The sequence below is a fragment of the Fistularia commersonii genome, chromosome 12 (genome assembly GCF_037954325.1).
Source record: "Fistularia commersonii isolate RoL2024-O1a breed Wild chromosome 12, RoL_Fcom_v1.0, whole genome shotgun sequence".
Lineage (NCBI taxonomy): Eukaryota > Metazoa > Chordata > Actinopteri > Syngnathiformes > Fistulariidae > Fistularia > Fistularia commersonii.
The window spans coordinates 8289880-8309987 of record NC_141295.1 but is presented as its reverse complement, the minus strand read 5'-3'; the positions used below and the strand labels follow the sequence as shown (position 1 = coordinate 8309987).

The 20108-nt window shown below is 38.0% G+C and overlaps 2 protein-coding genes across 3 annotated transcripts in view; one reads left to right on the top strand and one right to left on the bottom strand.

Annotated features, from left to right (window-relative positions):
* Positions 1-1064: 1064 nt before the first annotated feature.
* serping1 (serpin peptidase inhibitor, clade G (C1 inhibitor), member 1) lies at positions 1065-6258 on the top strand. The gene is made up of 11 exons (XM_086156812.1): positions 1065-1205; positions 1498-1545; positions 1650-1758; positions 1852-2019; positions 2188-2490; positions 2699-2914; positions 3437-3580; positions 3670-3873; positions 3945-4084; positions 5448-5670; positions 5856-6258. The coding sequence occupies exons 1-11, from the start codon at positions 1203-1205 to the stop codon at positions 6101-6103; spliced, it is 1806 nt and encodes a 601-aa protein (XP_086012938.1). The 5' UTR covers positions 1065-1202; the 3' UTR covers positions 6104-6258.
* Positions 6259-6296: 38 nt separating this feature from the next.
* doc2g (double C2-like domains, gamma) overlaps positions 6297-20108 on the bottom strand; it is a 34736-nt gene continuing 20924 nt past the window's right edge. For both annotated transcript variants that reach the window (XM_086156813.1, XM_086156814.1), the window contains exons 9-11: positions 12339-12420; positions 12003-12099; positions 6297-9135 (exon numbers count right to left, since the gene is read on the bottom strand). In XM_086156813.1, the coding sequence (XP_086012939.1) occupies positions 8996-9135; positions 12003-12099; positions 12339-12420 (319 nt within the window). In that variant the 3' untranslated portion in view covers positions 6297-8995. The remainder of the gene's footprint in view (positions 9136-12002; positions 12100-12338; positions 12421-20108) is intronic.

The window sequence follows — 20108 nt, the reverse complement described above, 5'->3', positions numbered from 1 at the left end:
CCTAACCAATCTACATGGGTTTTGTGGACATGAAGAAGGCATTTGACCATGTCCTTTGGGGGAGTCCTGTGGGGCTACCCCAGGAGTATGGGGCACCAAATCCTGTAATAATCACGTCCAATCCATGTATGACTGGTGTCATTGCGATCCATGCATCACCAGTTGTAAGTTGGATTCATTTCTGGTGAGAGTTGGACCCCACCAGGGCTGCGCTGTGTCAACAATTCTGTTCATAACCTTAATGCGCAGAATTTCTAGGTACAAGACCATGGTTCTCAGACGAAAACAGGTAAATTTCCCCCTTTGGGGGGATGAGGATGACGTCTGCCCCAAGTGGGGGAGTTCAAGTATCTCAGAGTCTTGTTCATGAGTGATGGGAGATCGAAGGTGGCATCAAAGTGATGCAGACTGCACTGATCTATTGTAGTGAAGAAGGCGAAAATTGAGGCTCTCAATTTACCAGTTGATCTACATTCCCATCCTCATGTTTCCCATGGCTATGAGCTGTGGGTAGTGACCAAAAGAACAAGGTTGCAGATTCAAACGTCCGAAATGAGTTTTCTCCGCAAGTTGTCTGGGCTTTTCCTTGCAAATGGGGTGGGGAGTTTGGCCATCCAAGAAAGGCTCAGAGTAGTCGCAGCTGGTCATTCCTCCCGGAAGCCTCCCTGGTGAGGTGTTCTGAGCATGTCCTACTGGAAGGAGGCCCCGAGGAAGACCCAGGACATACTGGAGAGACTTCGTGTCTCAAAGAAAGAATTTGAACACATTGTGTGGGACTATTTTGTTTTAAAATTTAATTTTAATAAATTCTCTGCTGGAAGATAAATTATGTAACGATGCAATGCAACCTATTTCAAATCAGGCAGGCCAAAGACATTTTCTATGTTATGAAGTTTGGGAGTTTGCAGGATCTTATAAAAGAAGACCAATTGCTTATCATTCACAAAACAAAGTTGAAAGGAGCACTCAGAACTCAACATGCTTACTGTTGCCAAGATGTAAATCACGTGACTGCCAGTAAATCAGAGGGCAGTCATTATACAAACAAACTCCTCTAAACCAACAACAAGTCTGTGTTAGTTTCAGTTTAAAGGGAGATCGTGGATAGAAGATCAAGTTGAATGTGAAAACTTGTGGTAGGAAAAGTCAGTGCAAAAAAAAAATTGTCATTTCTATTTTTGAGTCTTTTAAGAAGTTCAGGCATGGTAAGTTTGGACTTTCTTGACTATTTGTTGCTTATCACTAATCTGAAAATCGATTTTACATGATAATTCCATCAGTATGAACATTTTTTTTGGAATAACTCGTACAGAAAGGGCTATTTAATGGACTCTACATACATTGGAGAAAATTTTGCAAAATGGTTACACTTGAACACTTGTTTATTGACAGATTGCGCCATGTATCTACTCTGGCTTGATTCAGTATTCATTCTGAATTTTTTTTATTAAAGCAATAATTACATTTTTTGTCTCTCTGCTCTGCGCTCTTATTTAGATGAGACATCCAGCTGTATTTTGCATCTTGTTGCAGCTTATTTTCCAGGTATAGTAACATGATTGCATAACCCAATAAGTTGACTAAAGACAACTGACTGATGACATTGAGTGGCTTCTTTTGATTAGATGTTTAACATTCTGTTTCTTCAGATTTCTTCTTGCACAAATCTCACACTTATTCCTGGTTCCACCATTGAGCTTCCATGTTTATACTCCTTGACAGACTTCCCTGGAGCAACGGCCACCTGGAAATACAATGGTTTAATTATATTATCTGTAGCCAAATCACAGTGTATTGCAAATCTTTAAGAATATAAATATTTTCAATTGATCTCTTTTTTTTTAACAATAGGTGAAGATATAACCTCCGATGCTCAGTCAAATGGATCAGTGAGAGTTAAAAAGGGGGGTTTGTTTCTCTTGATATCCCCGGTTACTCCTGCAAGCCAAGGACAGTACATGTGCTCTTTAAAGGAGAACAATTTGGAATTGACAAATTCCTACAACGTAATTGTTCAAGGTGAGAAACAAACAATGTGTTCTTTTAAATTAGAAAGAGGCTATGGCTTTATACAATACAGCAAATTACTGCAATCTTCCACATATTCAATTTTAAATATAATAGATAATCATTCAGCACAGAGGTTGAACATGAAAGACTTTGACTTATTTGTGTTTATCCTTACAGAATCAGTGATTTACAGGATTCATGTTAGTGAGGGCTCAAATATTCATCTGCCCTGCTATTTTTCTAAAGCTGGTCATGTCAAAGCCAATGCACAATGGTTCAAAGAGTTTGACAATGGAACTCGGACATTGTTGACCACAGACGATGTTTCAGACAGTGATACGCATAAATTGGAACTACTTTATCCATACGATCATGATCAGACCATTATACTTAGAAACACAGTCATGGAAGATAGTGGACTTTACCATTGTGAATCTGCTGATGGACAGAAACTCAGCACTGTATACATTACTGTCAAAGGTAAGCTCTGTGATCTGTGATCATATACATTGCTCTTCTGAACTATTTTAAGATTGAGCAATATTTTCCAATTCTGCCCATCTACTGAGGTATAACATGACAGACTATTCTGAGCGTTCTTGATTAAGGTTATGATAAACAGTACAATTATCTATGAATATTCAGTTTTCACACTAGCTGAGCATCCATTTGCTTAACTTTCTTTTAGTCGCACCCACAGATGTTCCACATTCATGCAATGGATTCACCACAGCACTGGAGCCCTGCCAGGATGAAGAGAGTCGCACAGCAGACTTTATCATGCAGGAATCTATCACAGAGTTTGCCATGAAGTTGTACTCGTACCTTAGAGCATCAAATCCCTCCTCAAATCTGCTCTTCTCTCCGATTAGTATCAGCGGTTTGCTGTCCCACTTGTTGTTAGGTAGGCAATTTTTTTTTTTTTTTTTTTAAATGGCATATAATCCCCTGCTTGTCTCCAAATCCCATGCAAATTCTCACAGCAATAATGGAAAGAAGCTGTGCTAAAGGCATAGATAATTTATTGTTTTCTCTTGTTTGCAACAAACAAACTATGAAATATTTATTCTTCACCTGTATGAATAAATGATACATATTTTGGAAGAAATGGATTACTCAAGGCAGAGTGCAACAAAAATAGGAAAGATGACTAATAGTCATAGAAAATAGTTCAGCCAGAAAGACAATATTTTTGCTGTTTCATTTAAAAAAAAAGATAAAATATCATAATTATTTTCTATTTATTGTCTTTCCTTGATCATCCCTCTCTGCCAGTGTACATGTAGACTAAATGAGATATCTATGAACTGTGAAATTTCATAAAAAGCATTTCTTATTTGGAAATGCCACCCCAATTTTCTTTGGCACATATCATATCATATCATATCATATCATATATCATTATCTTTTGGTTTGTCCCTTACAGGTGCAAGAGGTGACACTCGTCGAGCCATTCAGACTGCTGTCTGTGTGCCTCATAACTTCCATTGCGTTCATGACGAGATGAAAAGGCTGAGAGAGAAGTTGGCCAACTCTATGCAGATAGCTTCTCAGATCTACTACAACCCATGTATTGGATGCACTAAAAGAGAAGGATGCAGAGATTTATGATAGATTAACAATCTCAATGGCTCATCAGGTTCTTCTTTTTTTCCTCAGATATCAACCTAGCTGAGTCATTTTTGGATCAGTCACTGCAGTTATATGATGCAGAACCTGTCAGACTTCTGAAAAGCATTGAGGAATCCACACAAATGATCAACAGCTGGGTGGCAAATAAGACCAACAATAAAATAACAAAGTTTGTGGAGTCAGTATCTCCAAATACTCAATTGATGCTGCTCAATGCTGTCTCCTTCAGTGGTCAGTAAGATGGATATACGTGCATCTTGAGATAGGCAATGGGAACTGATATATACATCTTTATGTCTTAGGTCAGTGGATCTTCAAGTTTGATGAGAAACCCAGGAAAGGCCATTTCACAAAACTGAATGGTGATCTCATAAGTGTGCCTATCCTGTTTCATGAAAATTACCAGGCAAAGATGGCATATGATACTACATTAAAAGCACAGGTAATTAAAACACGCACACTCAAAACAAATTATTACATAGTGGGTCAAATAAAAATAAAGAACAATATTATGACACAGAAACTAATTTGTTACTTTAAAACTCACATAGGTTACTATGATCTTTCTTTTTCACTTAGTTATTTAAATCTCCCTTGTCTCACATATCCAGAGCCCCAAGCTATATCATTATGATACATTTAATCTTAAAAAGAAAAATCATCAGAAAAATCTCAGACTTGATAGACAGTAGTGTGATGTTGTAGTGTGAGATGTAGTCATATTTGTTTAATATTTATGCTTTTTTTTATTTAAATGCTTGTTTGCTTTGTTATCTTGTTGGATCATTTGATGTTAATTATTTAATTTAGCAGTAACATTATCATAACTTTGTCAAGAAGGCTCTGGCAGTTCATGATTATATGCCATAAAGAAGTACGCATTTTGTAAAGGATTTCAGGAATTCAACATTTTGTGTGTCACACATATTTACTTTGAAATTCCCATGAAACTACGTTATATTTTATTTTATTTTTTTCCAGAAACATTTGGCTTGTAAAATTCAATTTTTTTTAATAAATACGCATAGGTTAATTGAAACAAAACAAAATCAATACAAAGGTCATTGCATTAATCTGACCTTACGTATCATACTGACAATACTAAATAAAAAACTTTGAACAAAAATGAAAAAAAAAACAATTTCAGTGATACATGCAATACTCAGCTGAATTTTTCTGAAATCTTTTAACAAAAGTCTTATCTAAAAACACCTCATGATCAAAATGCTTGATTTCAACCCCTATATTTTGATGTTGATTTTCCTAATTAAGCTTCAAATAAAACAGTGTGAACATCCAGTGTAGTTAAACATAAATGTTCAACCAAATGCTAAACATTTCTTCCGGGTCTCACAGATGAAGCCAAACAGCATCAGAGATGATATCCACACACATACCCAACAGTTTAACCCTTAACTAGTACAAACAGTTGTTACCCTATAAACTAAGGTGACTGGCCTCAAATGAACAATCACATGGATCACATTCAATCTAAAACACTTGAATTGCATTGTAAACATTAACAGTGATATGACACAAATAACTGTGCGCATTTTCTGACGAAGATGGAATGCTTTTATACATTGTTACCTCCAACACTTCTGAATAACAAGTTTTTACATTACATTCAGTATATGTATATGTATATGTATATGTATATGTATATGTATATGTATATGTATATGTATATGTATATGTATATGTATATGTATATGTATATGTATACCAGTACATAGTGTCTTTATACTTTATACTGGAACTTTTACTGTGTATTTGAATTATGTGATCTATCATTATAACTGCAGGTTGCAAGGTTTGCTCTAACTGGAAACAGCAGTCTTTACATCATACTGCCTCGCTCCAACCAAGTCTCTGAACTGCAAAAGCTCGAGGAAAAGATGACAGACACAGCAGTGCGTCAAATGATAGAAACAATTAAATCAACATCTCCACAGATCATCGAAGTTTCTCTCCCCCAAATTAAAATGGATGTCCAGCCAGATATGAACATACTGATCAAGAAATTAGGTTTGTTCTTTTTCCATTTTCTTTCATCTCTACAATGTAATCGTATGTGTACCACAGACTGCTTAATATTCTTCAGCTGCTGCTAATCTACATTAGAGTGATGTTACATCTCATTTGACAACCTATGTGCTCTCAAGTTCACTCTGAAATTCATTCAGTGTTTTCTCCCCACTTACACTAACCAGGGCTGTCCTCACTATTTGAGAGTCCAAACCTGTGTGGCCTGTATGCTGAGGACAGGCTGGTTTTGGATGAAGCCAGACACAGAGCCACCCTCGTAATGAACGAACAAGGTGTCGAGGCTGCCGCTGCCACCAGTATAGCAATGTCTCGCTCTTTCCTTTCCTTCCAAGCCTTGCAGCCGTTTGTCCTGTTAGTGTGGAATGATGCGGCCAATGTACCTCTTTTTGTAGGCAGAGTGACAGACCCGTGAGGAAGCGGCAGAGAAGAGAGCTATACAAACAAGCAAATATATTGGCTGTTTGACATGATTTCAGAAAAATTATGAAATTCTGTTAACATGTGAGTTGTTGACAAAGTCATTTAAAAAGTGACCCTAACAAAAAATAAACACATCATGCCTCTGAAGTTTGTATGCCGTTCAAAGAAGGACAGGGGACCACAGAAATTATTTGAATTTATTTTTCGAAGTTTGTTGCACAAACCCACCAGCCAGTACCAGCCATACTGTGCGATTGACAGAGACGGTGTACACACAGTGACTGTGGCAGTGAACTTCACCACTGCCTTCTTGCATCGTTGCCATTCATATAATTTTAAGGAAGACAAGTGTCAAAATCAGTTACAGTAAAGATTTTTTTTTAAAGCAAGAGCTTGCTTATTACAGCATAGCAACAGAGAGAGAAAAAAACCTGAATCATTGTATTTTGAAACAAACTTACACTGATGGTCAAAGACAGAGGAAAGTGGAAATGTATCGAGACTCAGAATGATCAGCAAAGGTTGAACTCGGTTAAACAAGCTGACAGTAAACAGACTTCATTTATAATGTGTTTCCTTTTCCTCAAAACCTCATTGCCTCATTCACACATCCACCGGCTGGCACCTTGCAGGGTGCCAGCCGGCTCCTCAGCAGAAACTGCGTATGGTATCTTGCCCAAGGACACTTTTAACAGTCTCTGGGGACCAGTGAGTGATAAAACTAGAAACCTCTAAGCTATCTTCCGAACCTTGTGGCCCCAGGATGGCAAAGCATGCTGTTACTGTATATTGCAGACAGCAGGATTACATAAGCAAAGCAGGGTCGACAGACTAGAATCGTAAAACCCGCTGTCACCCCACCCATCATGAAATCACTGTTGGGTTGATTATCATACTGCTGCCTCGTTTTATTGTGCATAGAGAAAAGTACAGATTAACTCTCCATCTCTCTCCGATTTGTTTGAGACATCGAGACGCGAGAGTTCTTGTTTGAAATGTGTTTAAGCTTAACAGCTATGTTCCAAGCTTTAGTAACATCCAAGCCCCTTTCATTCCCATTCAGCACTAAATAATCTTTTTTTGGAGCCAACAATAAGATGTTCACAAGGTTGACAAAGGACACCAAGGATGTGAGCAGCCAGATCGATTCAATACTTACAAACTCCCAAAGGCCATTGACTGATAGGGCATGTGCTTTTGAGAAACCGTGAATGGCTGGAGCCGCTGATGGTGGGTAGGGGTGGAGGGTACATCTGATATCCTCTCAGGCATTTAGGTAATTTGGTGTAGCATAGCGGTAACACATAAGACTACAGAGCAGACTACAGAGCTGACACGTACTGCTTCTTTCGTTTTTTTTGGGGGGGGCTCATACCTTTTACCTCATGGATGGGGGCACACGTTGAGTTTTTACATTTCTAGTAATAACACACATATAATGTATCTCAAGAAATAAATGTCTCATGTTCTGCCAAGAGGATGAAATTGAATCTGATAGTTTATAGATCAGAAAAAAATGGGATGACTGAAACTGATCACTGAGATGAGTCTGTCTGGTGTGAGATGCCAACTTTTTGTGACACGTGGTGTTTTTTTGAGATCTTTACAAGGAGAATGTCTGGAGTTGTACAAAGAAGCATTGAGGAGCTCGTCAAGCAGTATTCTTAAGTATAAGATAACAGGATATATCAATGCCTGTACTCTTCAAATTAATAATAATTGGGGTAACATTGCCTTGCCATAGGCAAGTATTGCATCATATGTGATAGAACAATTAAAATAACTCAGAAACAGGCTCTGATCCTGTACAAATCAAGCTTTTGATGTGGTAAAAGCTGCTCATAAGCTGCAAATTCAACCAAACACTTTCGTTAGGAAAACATATTTAGAGGTAATACATCAAAATGTATTCAATTGTAAAAATTGTACTATGACTGTGTGGTGATTAGAGATATGGCAAACTTGACAACTTGTCGGTAAGCTCTGTCTGGGTACTGTTACGCCACTGAGGCCTTTGGCAGTGGTGGAAGATTTACCTTTTATCTGTTTCTCTCTTGTCCTTTATTACATTACATATTTCATTTCTTCATACATCTGTGTTTCTGAAGACATTTTGAATGGGGCACAATGTGAAAACAGACAAACACTGCACAGACAGAAAATGTAGGCACTCATATTCTCATAACTGGATTAATAAGAACACACTCTCACACATATGTAGGTACATTGCTTTTGCATTGTCTAATATGAGGGTGAATAGAAAGCCACTGTCACAAAAAGACAATGAAAGTTTTAAGAACAAGAACACTGAAACATTAAAGGTACAAATCCACCAAATGGATCATTTTGTGCTTCATAATATGCCGTGTTGCTTTGCATCAGATCAACAAACACTAAAATAGAGACATCTCAGAACAGAATAACCCTTTTCGTAACACCCTCATTTTGTAACTACAAACCACATTGAGATTCACAAGGATCACATACTGTTGCTCCTTTCTTTGAGTATGGTATTCTCAAATATCATCATTAGTTGTTGATTTGAATGAGAAAACATGAGCAATTTTCACAATATTTGAAGGTCTATTGTACAATTTTGTGAGTATTGTTTTGTAATATCAACACTTTTATGAGGACAATGCCACAAATTGGTTCACCTTTAAAGATGTTGTCTTATTTAGCCTTATTACCATCACTAATGTTTGTATGAATATCATATACATACAATTGGTGCTGTGGTTTTCGGCACCATATGATGGGTTTAATTCTCAATATTATTATTATTGCAGGTTTTATCTCCCATTTCTGCTTGAGTTTCATCTCCATTGTCAGCTGTCTTGCATGTGTTTTACATGTGTTTGTATGTAACACTGTATTGAATCATCTAGTCTGGCTTGTCACTGTTTGGGGCTCCCTGTTGTGTGAGCGTATGCCAGTACTCAACTTTCTTCCCTTTGTTTTTGAGACACTCGAACCAATGTCTGAGTCTTTGTCCACTTGCATTGATGCCCAGTTCCACTCCGCCTGTAACCAAAGGGGACGAAGAAGCAAGTGAACTCAGGTTAGAAGAATGATTGGCAAAAGGAGCCACACATGAAATTATATGTAGACGTAAAGGACGGTAGAAAGAATTTGGACACTAATTTCCCTTTGCATTTAGAAAAAGAAGCACATGTACAGCCGGGGAATTGTAAGTAAAGAATTTGAAGAGAAAAAAAGGGGCAACTGAAACAAAGAAATGAAAATCATACAAATCCATTCCCTTGGCTGTGATTGTACATACAGTAAATGTAAACAAGCAAACAAGGTTCCATTGTTGGACTTATCCAACCTTGGCATTGAGCAACACCGGTGACACTGCAGTGGACAAGCCTTTATATTATTTTACACCCTGTATATCCCCTTTTTTCACACAGACATATATTTTGGAGAGCAGTTCTGAATTTGCTGAATTTTTCACTGGACTATCACCCAAGACATTCCAACCACCTAATATTTAGATCAACAGACTGTAATTCATAAAATAGAAAGTGATTGACGAAGGTAGGATGTCTTGCCGACATTATTGAGGTAGCACACAGGGAAAGGAGTCAAGTATCTGTTTGCTTGTCCTTATACACTTTCTATTCTGTATTGTTGTACTTAAGGTAAAGTAAATCTGGGGATTATTTACTGAAACAATAGAAAAAGTTCTTGTGAGATTAGTGAATAGAGCAAACTGCAGACTGTTCCCTATCATTTTTGGGCCACAACATCATCAGCTTCAGAAACAATGTGCTACATAACATCCGACAACGTTCAGGCTTCGTTATTTAATTCATCAAACTAGCATCCTGCATCCTTTTGTGCGTGCAAGTAAGTAAATAAAAACTGATAAATTGTAAGCACCTCTGAAGATGCTATCTGAAAATGTGATGGCATCAATAATCTGTATGTACCCTCTACTGTATGATGGCGGTATTGTTTTTTTTTAACTTTTAAAATGGAGAATCCAAAAAACATTGTGAACGATGAGCCAATAAAGGGAAAAGGTATTGAATCCCTTTTTTCCAACCTGACCCTGACCGTACTCCTAAGTCTAGTATGTGACACATTCAAGACTATACATTCACATTTTTTAAGAATGGCTGAAAAGGAACAGTAAATACGCACAGACATAAAAACTTCAGAATATTTCAATAAAAATTTCATGAAAGATCATACATAATTTTACCATTTTGAATGCTCAGCAAGTTGTGGACACTGCACCAAAGTACCTCTTGTGTCTGAGGATAGGTGAGGTTAGGTGAAACTTACCAGAGTAGAATTAAGACTATGTCAACTATGTCACTTGCTGCAGCCAACTCACTTTCAAAAATATTGAAACAGACATTGGTAAAGATAAGGTTAAGATATAAGTACGAATACAGATAACAAAAGGCAGCTCCCCTTTAGCACAAAACGGTATGTACACATTATCACATATCCATATCTCCTCCTGCGTTACTCTACAGATGAATTTTTACTGGTCATTCATAGGAATAGGCTGCATAACCATATTGTATACTTTTATTTATTCATTTATTGAATAATGTTAAACTAAACTCATTGTTAACCTAACTTACTGTTAAACTAAATCAATATTTAAGCGCAAACAGCTCTTATGTCGAAAATAACATGTTGCAATTTTTTCTGAATTTTATTATTGACATCCAAATTAAAATCTTGGTATGCTTGTGTTTAACTTTCATTTTCTTTAACAAAGTTTGTTGTCAAAGACAAATAAATGATGTATGGAATCGAAAATCTTGATTTTATTTAAATTCATCAAAAGATGAAACTGTGTAACCCTATTATTGGGGCCTTAAAAGAAGATCTTCCAGTCCTTTGTGGCTGCATTTGAAAATATCATTTGGAGCTGAGACTTCATTGTTGAGTTTTCTAGTCTTGCATGTCTTTGATTTCATTCCCAAGTATTTCCTTTAAACCATTCGTAGTTTCCCTTAAGATGACTTTGTAAATCTAAATTATAACATTGGTGACCTAAATCCAATTTCTGAGTCAGTGAAAAGAATCTTAAAGAATGTATCTTCGAAGCCATCCACCGCAAGTACTTTATTTTAATTTTGAGTTTTCTTTATTTCTTTTTCATTGTATTTTGTTTAACTGTTAATACACTTTTCTGTTGTTTAAAATTTTTCAGTGTACATAATGCATGATTATCCCGCTTTTTTATCACTTGGTCAGCTTCCATTCTTCTGACCTCTTGTTGCTTCATTGCACTTGAATTATGAGAACCTGGCCTTTGTATCAAGTCATCATTTTTTATCTCAGTGTAATTTTTCTTGACTTCCAATTAAAATAACTACCAAGCTGCTGTTGTTGAACCTGTAATGTTAATGATTCAGGGAATGGCTTTTATATGGGGCTGATATTAACTCACTGGGCTTATCTAAACACCAGGTGCTTGCCAACTCGCCCATCCGCCATCTCAGACACATGGAAACTCACACACTAGACAGAACGACACATTGATTTGAAATTATTCATTCTAACATCTAATCCAATCCCAGTTTGCCTTCCCACGAATTCTTACTCTGCAACCTTGTATTATATTGCTATGCCAGTCACTCAGAGCAGAAGCAATCTAACCTGCCAAGCAATGACTGATGATGACCCAGAGAAAATGTGTCTATTTGATTTCTAAAGCTTCCCCATTTAATTTTGGAGTCAGTCAATCGTTCTCCTCAAGCCTCGTAATCACCCCTAAGCATTTTTCTTATTCAGCTCAGCAGCCATGCTTGGCCTGGTTTTGATGTTTTCTGCAATTGCTGTTTCATTTGAACACTCTGGCACAGTCATCTGCTTTTTTTCTCCCACCCTCTCCTCCAAACCACAATTTATCAACCTACCTATAAAGTCATTGCTCATTCCCAAGTCATAGTCCCACACAGAGATCTCAAGGGTTTTCTTTGCCAGCTGGTCCAGAGTCACTTCATATGAAAACTCCTTGGCAGATTATGCAAATAAAAACACATTTATATTGGTAATTCATGAACATGGTCTTGAAAGGAACATTTTTAGTGTTAAAGTAAAAAGTGATACTTGGAGGAACAGAAAATTTTGAAGCAGGTTAAAAAAAGGCTTTGGTTCTTGGAATATCCCATTATTATATATACTGTATTAAAGAACATGGTTGATTTAGAACATGCCAGGTTAGCAATGCTTACGAAAGAAGCTGGTTGTACCTCATTGAACTCTGGGTTGAGAGTCTTTTTCTTGACAGATGTTTTGAACTTAGACTTTTTCCCCATGTCTGGTTGCAAGATGCTGAGAAGGAAAGCAAAATATATAACACATTACTTTGAAACAGTATTTTATTACGTTATAATGCATTGGGATTTTATTCCTTGAAAAACAGTATTGAACTTTGGTAATACCTTTAAATTCATCAATTCAAAACTCAACTACAGCCTAACACTAACCCTAACTACAGCATGTAAGATGTGCTTGCAAAAAGACCACCGTTTTAGTGTGATTTGTAATCATTACAGGCATTAGAAAGCAGGTCTTTGGATCTTGAGCCTGTTAGAGCCTGGAAAACATTTTGAAATAAAAACTGACAGAAAGTGAGGAAAGGTAGAAGAGACTGCAAGACCCTCGATGGCCCGGGTTAAAAGACAAAAGGTTCTGGCAAAGAGTTAAAAGAAGGATTGTTGGAAGGCTGTGTGAATCATCATAAGCATAATTTGCAAGTCAAGTCAAGATGTGGTTATTTTCTCCCCCTTAAACACACACACACACACACACACACACACACACACACACACACACACACACACACACACACACACAAGTAACATTGATGAATACATGCCTGATGGCTGATTCATGAGAAGGATTTTTGGGACGGGGGACTTGTCAGTGCAGAGCTGGAGAAAGAGCAAGTGAAAGATGAAGGGAGGGAGGTGCTAAGGAGCAGGTGGAGGCATTAACAGAAAAAAGAACATATACTGAACATTATTTGGTAATAATAATGAGCAATATGAATTTATGTAAAATAAACATATTTGTAATTCTATCTTCAATCAAGGGTACATAACATCTTCTTCTTTTGCTTCCGGCTGCTCCCTCTCTTGATGTACTTCTTTTATCTAACCCTATTCTCTGGTTCCTCTTCTCTCTCACTAACGAACTTCATGTCATTTTCCACTACATCCATAAATCTTCTCTTTGGTCTTCTTCAAAGCTTCCTGCCAGGCAGTATCAACCTCGGCATTCTTCTGCAACACATTCACCAGCCCTCCCCTGCACATGTCCAAACTATCTCAGTCTGGCCTCTCGGACCTTATCTCCAAAACATAGAACATGTTCTGTCTCACTGATGGACTCATTCTTGATCCCATCCATCGTAATCACTCCCAAAGAGAACATCAACATCTTAATTTTGCTGCCTCCTTCTTCCTAAGCCTGGTTGGTGCCACCATTGTCTTGTACGCATTTTCTTTTGTTTGTGGCCGATTCTCTTTTATCAGATATTACCCCTGACACTTTTCTCCGATCGTTCTGAACTGCTTGAACATTGACTGTTGACCTTAAGTACTTGAAACCATCCACTGTCTATATCTCTACTCCCTGTAACGTCACTGTTCTACCTGGGTCCTTCTCATTGGCACGCATGTATTCTGTCTTGCAGACAATCTTGATTCCTTTTCTTTCCAGGGCCTCCACCTGCTCCTTGCTCTCTGCTCTCAGTACAGACCACAGTGTTATGGGCAAACAGCATAGTCTGACGAGATTCCTGTCTAACCTCATCTGTAGGCCTGTCCATCACCATTGCAAACTAGAAGGGGCTCAGAGCTGATCCCTGATTTAGTCCCGCTTCCATCTTGAATTCCACTGGCACACCTACAGCAAACCTCACCAGTGTCTCACAGTTCATATACATGTCTTACTCCAATCTAACATACTTCTCTAACACTTCAGGCTACCAAAATTTCTCTCCCTGCAACCTGTTGTATCCTTCCTCTAGATCTCCAAAAGCACTATGCAGCTCCTTCTGACCTTCTCTTTACTTCCCCATCAACAATCTTCAAGTAAATGCTTTACAGTGATCCCTCGCTATAACGCGGTTTACTTTTCACGGTTTCGCTACGTCACGGATTTGCATCGTGCATTGTGTTCTGCATTCTGATTGGCTGAAAAAGTCACTCCGCTTCTTCTCTACCTGTGCGTCAATAACGTTGCAGTTTAATATGTACACGTACGTAGAACAGCTTGCCAAATTTACATTATGTGCGTGCAAATTCTCTTGCAATTTTGAATTTCTCTAAAACCCATAATGTTGACAAAATGCTCTGGACTGACAAAAGCACCTGCAGCAGGGCCCAAAAGGCAGCGGAAGATGCTATCTATTGCGGATAAAGTTAAACTTCTGGATATGCTAAGGGAAGGTAAAAGCTATGCGCCTGTAGGTCGGCATTACGGAATTAATGAATCTTCCGTTCGTTCCATGAAGAAGGAAGAAAAAAACATAAAGACGACAGCAGCAATGTATAATAGAGTATCTAATTGTATAATAATTGTAAAAAAAAATAAAGGTTTCTACTTCATGGATTTTGCCTATCACGGGTTCTTTTTGGAACGTAACCCCCGCGAAAAACAAGGGTATACTGTGTCTGTAGGACTCTTTTGAGGCATGAAACCATTATGCTGCTCACAAATGCTCATTTCTGGCTTTAGTTTAGTTTCCACTGTTTTTCCCATAACTTTATGCTCATCAAACTTATACCTCTATAGTTACTGAAATTCTGCATATCTCCTTTATTCTTAAAAATGGGTACCATCATACTTCCATCACTATCAACATCACATTTCTCAGGCATTTTTTCCCTCTCTAAGATCCTGGTGAATAATCTAAATAAAAATTCTACTCCCACCTGACCTAGACGCTCCGATACCTCCACAGATTTACCTGTCAGGATCAACTGCCTTTTCACTCTTCACGCTCTTCAAGGCTTTCCTCACTTCATCTTACTAGTCTCTGCTACTTCGTGATCCTCAATTGCCACCTCTTCTTACCTTCAATCTCTTTTATTTTCCTCATTCATCACCTCCTAGAATTACACCTCACATCTCCCATCACACTTCTCGCAACGATCAATACAGTTTTCTCGCTATCCTTAATCAACTGAACCTGCGGCACGTTGTTCCATCCCTATATATGTACAAGTCATTCTTTCCCTCAGTACTGCCCAAGCTAACATACAAATCAGCATACACTCCCTTTGTGTCCCATCTCTTCTTTGCAGACCCCTTTCACTATATATACTCCTTCACTTCCTTATACTACCAGCATGTGTCCTCATCATATTAGATGTTGTCAAGTTGTCTGCAAGCGCCCCCTGACCATCCAGAGCTTTTCTCAACTCCACCCTGAAAACCATACAATACTCCTCCCTTTCCAGCTTCCACCACTTTGCCCTCCGCTCTGCTTTTGTCCTCGACATCTTCCTTGTCACCAGAGCCATCTTACAAACCACCGTTCAATGCTGTCTGGCTACACTCTCAATAACCGCTTTGCAGTCACTGGTCTTCCTCTGATTACATTTTCATTAGATGTAGACCACCTGCTTTAATACATCTGACCTTATATATTATCCTATATTCCTGCCTCTTCTGGAAGATAGTATCCCTTATAGCCATTTCCACCCTGTTTGCACAGTCTACCACCATTTGTCCCTCTGTGTTCTATTCTGAAAACCTGCCAATCACTTCTTCGTCACCTCTATTGTCTGCACCAACATGTCCATTTAAGGTTGTACCAATCACCACTCTCTAACCTCAGTAGACATTTTGCATCACTTCGTAACCACAATTTTTCCTTCTCCTTCATATTCAACCTGTTAGCCAGAGCTACCAGCAATATTGAGCCTTGACTGCTGACACCCTCAATTTGTGGTTTCACACTCATCAGTCAATTCGACTTTTTACCTGTAGAGCCTTTCTGAAAAACTTCCCCGTCAAGGTAAATTTAAAATTTTATTTCCTACCCGAAGACCCTCAGAATATAATGTAAATTAAGTTATTTATGATCTCAGTGAATATCCACAGCACAACAACAACTTTTAAAACAAGATGAAAAACAAACATTGTGCGGCTGACAAAGTAACAAACAGTCAAGATTTTTCTGTCAGTTCTTCAAATATTCAACCCACCCCAGGGTTTGGTAATTTTTTTGGAACAGATTTTTTGCAAAGAATTTTATCAGTCTTCATACCATATTCTTATCATCTATGATGTTTAACTATGAAACTTTGGATACAAATGGCAGTATTACTTGCAAAACTGGTCCAATTCTTTTGCACACAGAGAAAAAACCCTCTTTCTGTCTTGCACACAGTCTTTGCAGTATGTTATGCACTTAGCACATCTGTTTATTCTAACACAGCAATTCATGTGTTATGCATAAAATACAAATTCATTTGCATATTAACTATAAGCAGTTTTAATCAATATAAGTTTAAGACATTCTATATGGGCTGGTATGTTTTTTTTATCATTTATAACATTAGGTCGAACAACGCTAACGTGATAGTTCAGCAGTTTAGTTGGTGAAAAGGATGCTTTATCATACCAGCTGAGAGATAAAATCACAAATGCATCTGTTTCTGATCTCTGCCAACATTTTTCTGTAATTTATTGAATTTTACTTAATAATATATACAGTATATATATATATATGATAATAATAATATAACTGAATGTAACTGAAAGTTGTGAGTCACAACTCCTGAAAACAAATCCTAGATAAAATTTGTTAGGAAAAATAGTTTGAATACTAAATCATTATTGAACACTCCTACTTTTATTGTAGAAATATTTTACAGTCAGCTGCACCATGTGGTATATAGAGTGGGGAGAAAAAGTATTTTATACACTGCTGATTTTTCAGTTTTTCCCACTTGCAAAGCATAAAGAGGTCTGTAATTTTTATCATAGGTACTCTTTAACTGTGAGTAACGGAATATAAAATAAACAAACAAAAAAAAAAATCAAGAAAAACACATTGTATTATTTTTAAGCCATTGATTTGCTTTTTATTGCATAAAATAAGTATAAGTATTTGATACATCAGAAAAAAAGAACTTAATATTTGGTACAGAAAGCTTTGTTGGCAATTACAGATATCAGATGTTTCCTGTAGTTCTCGACCAGGTTAGCACACACTGCAGCAGGGATTTTGACCCACTCCTCCATACAGATCTTCTCCAGATCCTTCAGTTTTCATGGCAGTATGGCCAATATGGACTTTCATCTCCCTCCAAAGATTGTCTATTGGGTTCAGGTCTGGCTAAGCCACTCCAGGACCCTGAGATGCTTCTCACGGAGCCACTCCTTAGTTGCTCTGCCTGTGTGTTTCGGGTCAATGTCATGCTGGAAGATGACAACGGTTAATGGCCAAGATCTTGCGATACATGGCTCCATCCATCCTCCCCTCAATACGGTGCAGTCATCCTGTCCCCTTTGCTGAAAAGTATCCCCAAAGAATGATGCTTCCAACTCCATGCTTTCGCGGTTGGGATGGTGTTCTTTGGGTTGGACTCATCTTTCTTCTTCTTCCAACCACTGCGAGTGGAGTTAAGACCAAAGAGCTTTATTTTTGTCTCATCAGATCACATGATCTTCTTCCGTTCCTCCTCTGGATCATCCAGATGGTCATTGGAGAACTTCAGACGGTCCTGGACATGTGCTGGCTCGAGCAGGGGGACCTTACGTGCGCTGCATTTTAATCCATGACAGCGTAGTGTGTTACCAATGGTTTTCATTGAGACTATGGTCCAAGCTCTCTTCAAGTCATTGACCAGGTCCAGCTGTGTAGTTCTGGGCTGATCCCTCACCTTCTTCATGATCATCGATGCCCCACAAGGGGAGATCTTGCATGGAGCCCCAGACCAATGGAGGTTGACCGTCATCTTGAACTTTTTACAATTTCTAATAATTGTGCCAACAGTTGTTGCCTTCTCACCAAGCTGCTTGCCTATTGTCCTGCAGCCCATCCCAGCCTTGTGCAGATCTACAATTTTCTCCCTGATGGCCTTTTATTCAGGTAAAAGTTCAAACTGGTGCAGTTAATACAGTTAATGAATGGAGAAGAATGAACTAGAATGAATTAATAGGTCTATGAGAACTGCGATTCTTACTGGTTGGTAGGTGATCAAAAACTTACGTCATGCAATTAAATGCAAATTTATTACTTAAAAATCATACAGTGTGTTTTTCTGGATTTTTGTTTTAGATTCTGTCACTCACAGTGAAAGAGTACCAATGATAAAAATGACACATCTTTACATGCTTTGCAAGTGGGAAAAGCTGAAAAATAAGCAGTGTATCAAATACGTGTTCTCACCACTGTACAGTATTTAGACCACCTTTGCGGAACAGAAATGTAAAAGGCAAATGAGAAAGCAACTTTTGACTGGAGAAGCTTATCAACCCGTAGTTTGAGCCCCAGAAAATTTTCGGCACTTTGCTTTGTGGCGAGACAGAGCAGATGGGGGTATTCCCATTTGCAATATAACAAAACTTCATTTGACAGTAACACTCATAATGATGTTCATAAATGAAAATATTCCATACAGCAGTCCTCCAGCTGTGCCCATATTGCATACAAAAATTTATGTGAAAAACTATTTCTGTCATGGTGTCTGCTCCATGTAGATAGAGGATTATCCTCGCTACTACTTTCCATGCTTTCTATTATAACTAGCAGAATGCAGAGAACAGATGTCACTAAACAATACATATCTGCTCTGCATTTTACTCAGAAACCCCCAGCCCATCCCACCCCTTCTCCAAGTTAAACTGTTAAATGAGCACTATTCCTTATAATATACTACTAGTAATTTATCCTTTATTAATCCCCACGGGAAATTTGTTTTCTCCAATAACCCTTCATGGATGAACCATGAGCAGTACGCTGCTTTCCACCAGTGGAGCAGTTGGGGTTCAGTGTGTTGCTCAACAACATTTTGACACACTAGGAAGAGGCGGAAATCAAACCAAGAATGTTCAGTTCCAAAGATGATTGCGCTATCTCCTGCGCCACACACATAGTTTAACATACCTTTAACTTTATTTTTATTTATTTCTTTTGATCTTCACTGTTCTTCTTATTTTATTTTTAGAATTCATTCTATTCTATTCTCTTTTTTGATATAGAGTTCTATTTTGATTCATCCCCTATTGAAAAGCAATTTCCCCTTGGGGGATCAATAAAATATTTAATGATTGTGAAAATGTTCCTACCATTCCCCCTCCCACAGACATGTGGAAGAAGGGACTTTACTTTTCCAGTTGTGTGTATATGTATTGTGAATAATATGAGTATTTAGAAAGCTAAGACGTTCACCGCTCTTGACGTTTCCATTCTTCCAGTATTTTTAACAACAGTCATTGTGGTCATTTTCAAAGACTATAAACAGGTTGTAAAAGTGATAGTGATAGTGATAATAGCAAGTTGGATATGGAACCGACTTACACTAAATGGCCAAATTATTCGCTCAGCTGCCTTGACTTGTATTTAAAATTAACTGACATCCCTTTCCAAAGCCATAGGGTTCAATATGACGTCGGTCTACCCTTTGCAGCTATAACAGCCCCAACTCTTCCAGCAAGGCTGTCCACAAGGTTCAAGAGTGTGTTTATGGGAATTTTTGACAATTCTTCTAAAATTACATTTATGAGGTCACACACTGATGCCGGACAAGAAGGCCTGGGTCTCAGTCTCTGGGTTGAGGTCAAGACTCTGTGCAGGCCGGCCAAATTCATCCACACCAGACTCTGTCATCCATGTCTTTATGGACTTTACTTTGTGCACTGGTGCACAGTCATGTTGAAAAGGAAGAAGCCAGCTACAAGCTGTTCTCACAAAGTTGGGAGCATGAAATTGTCTAGAATACCTTGGTATGCTGAAGCTTTCAGACTTCTTTTCACTGGAAACTAAAGGGCCAAGCCCA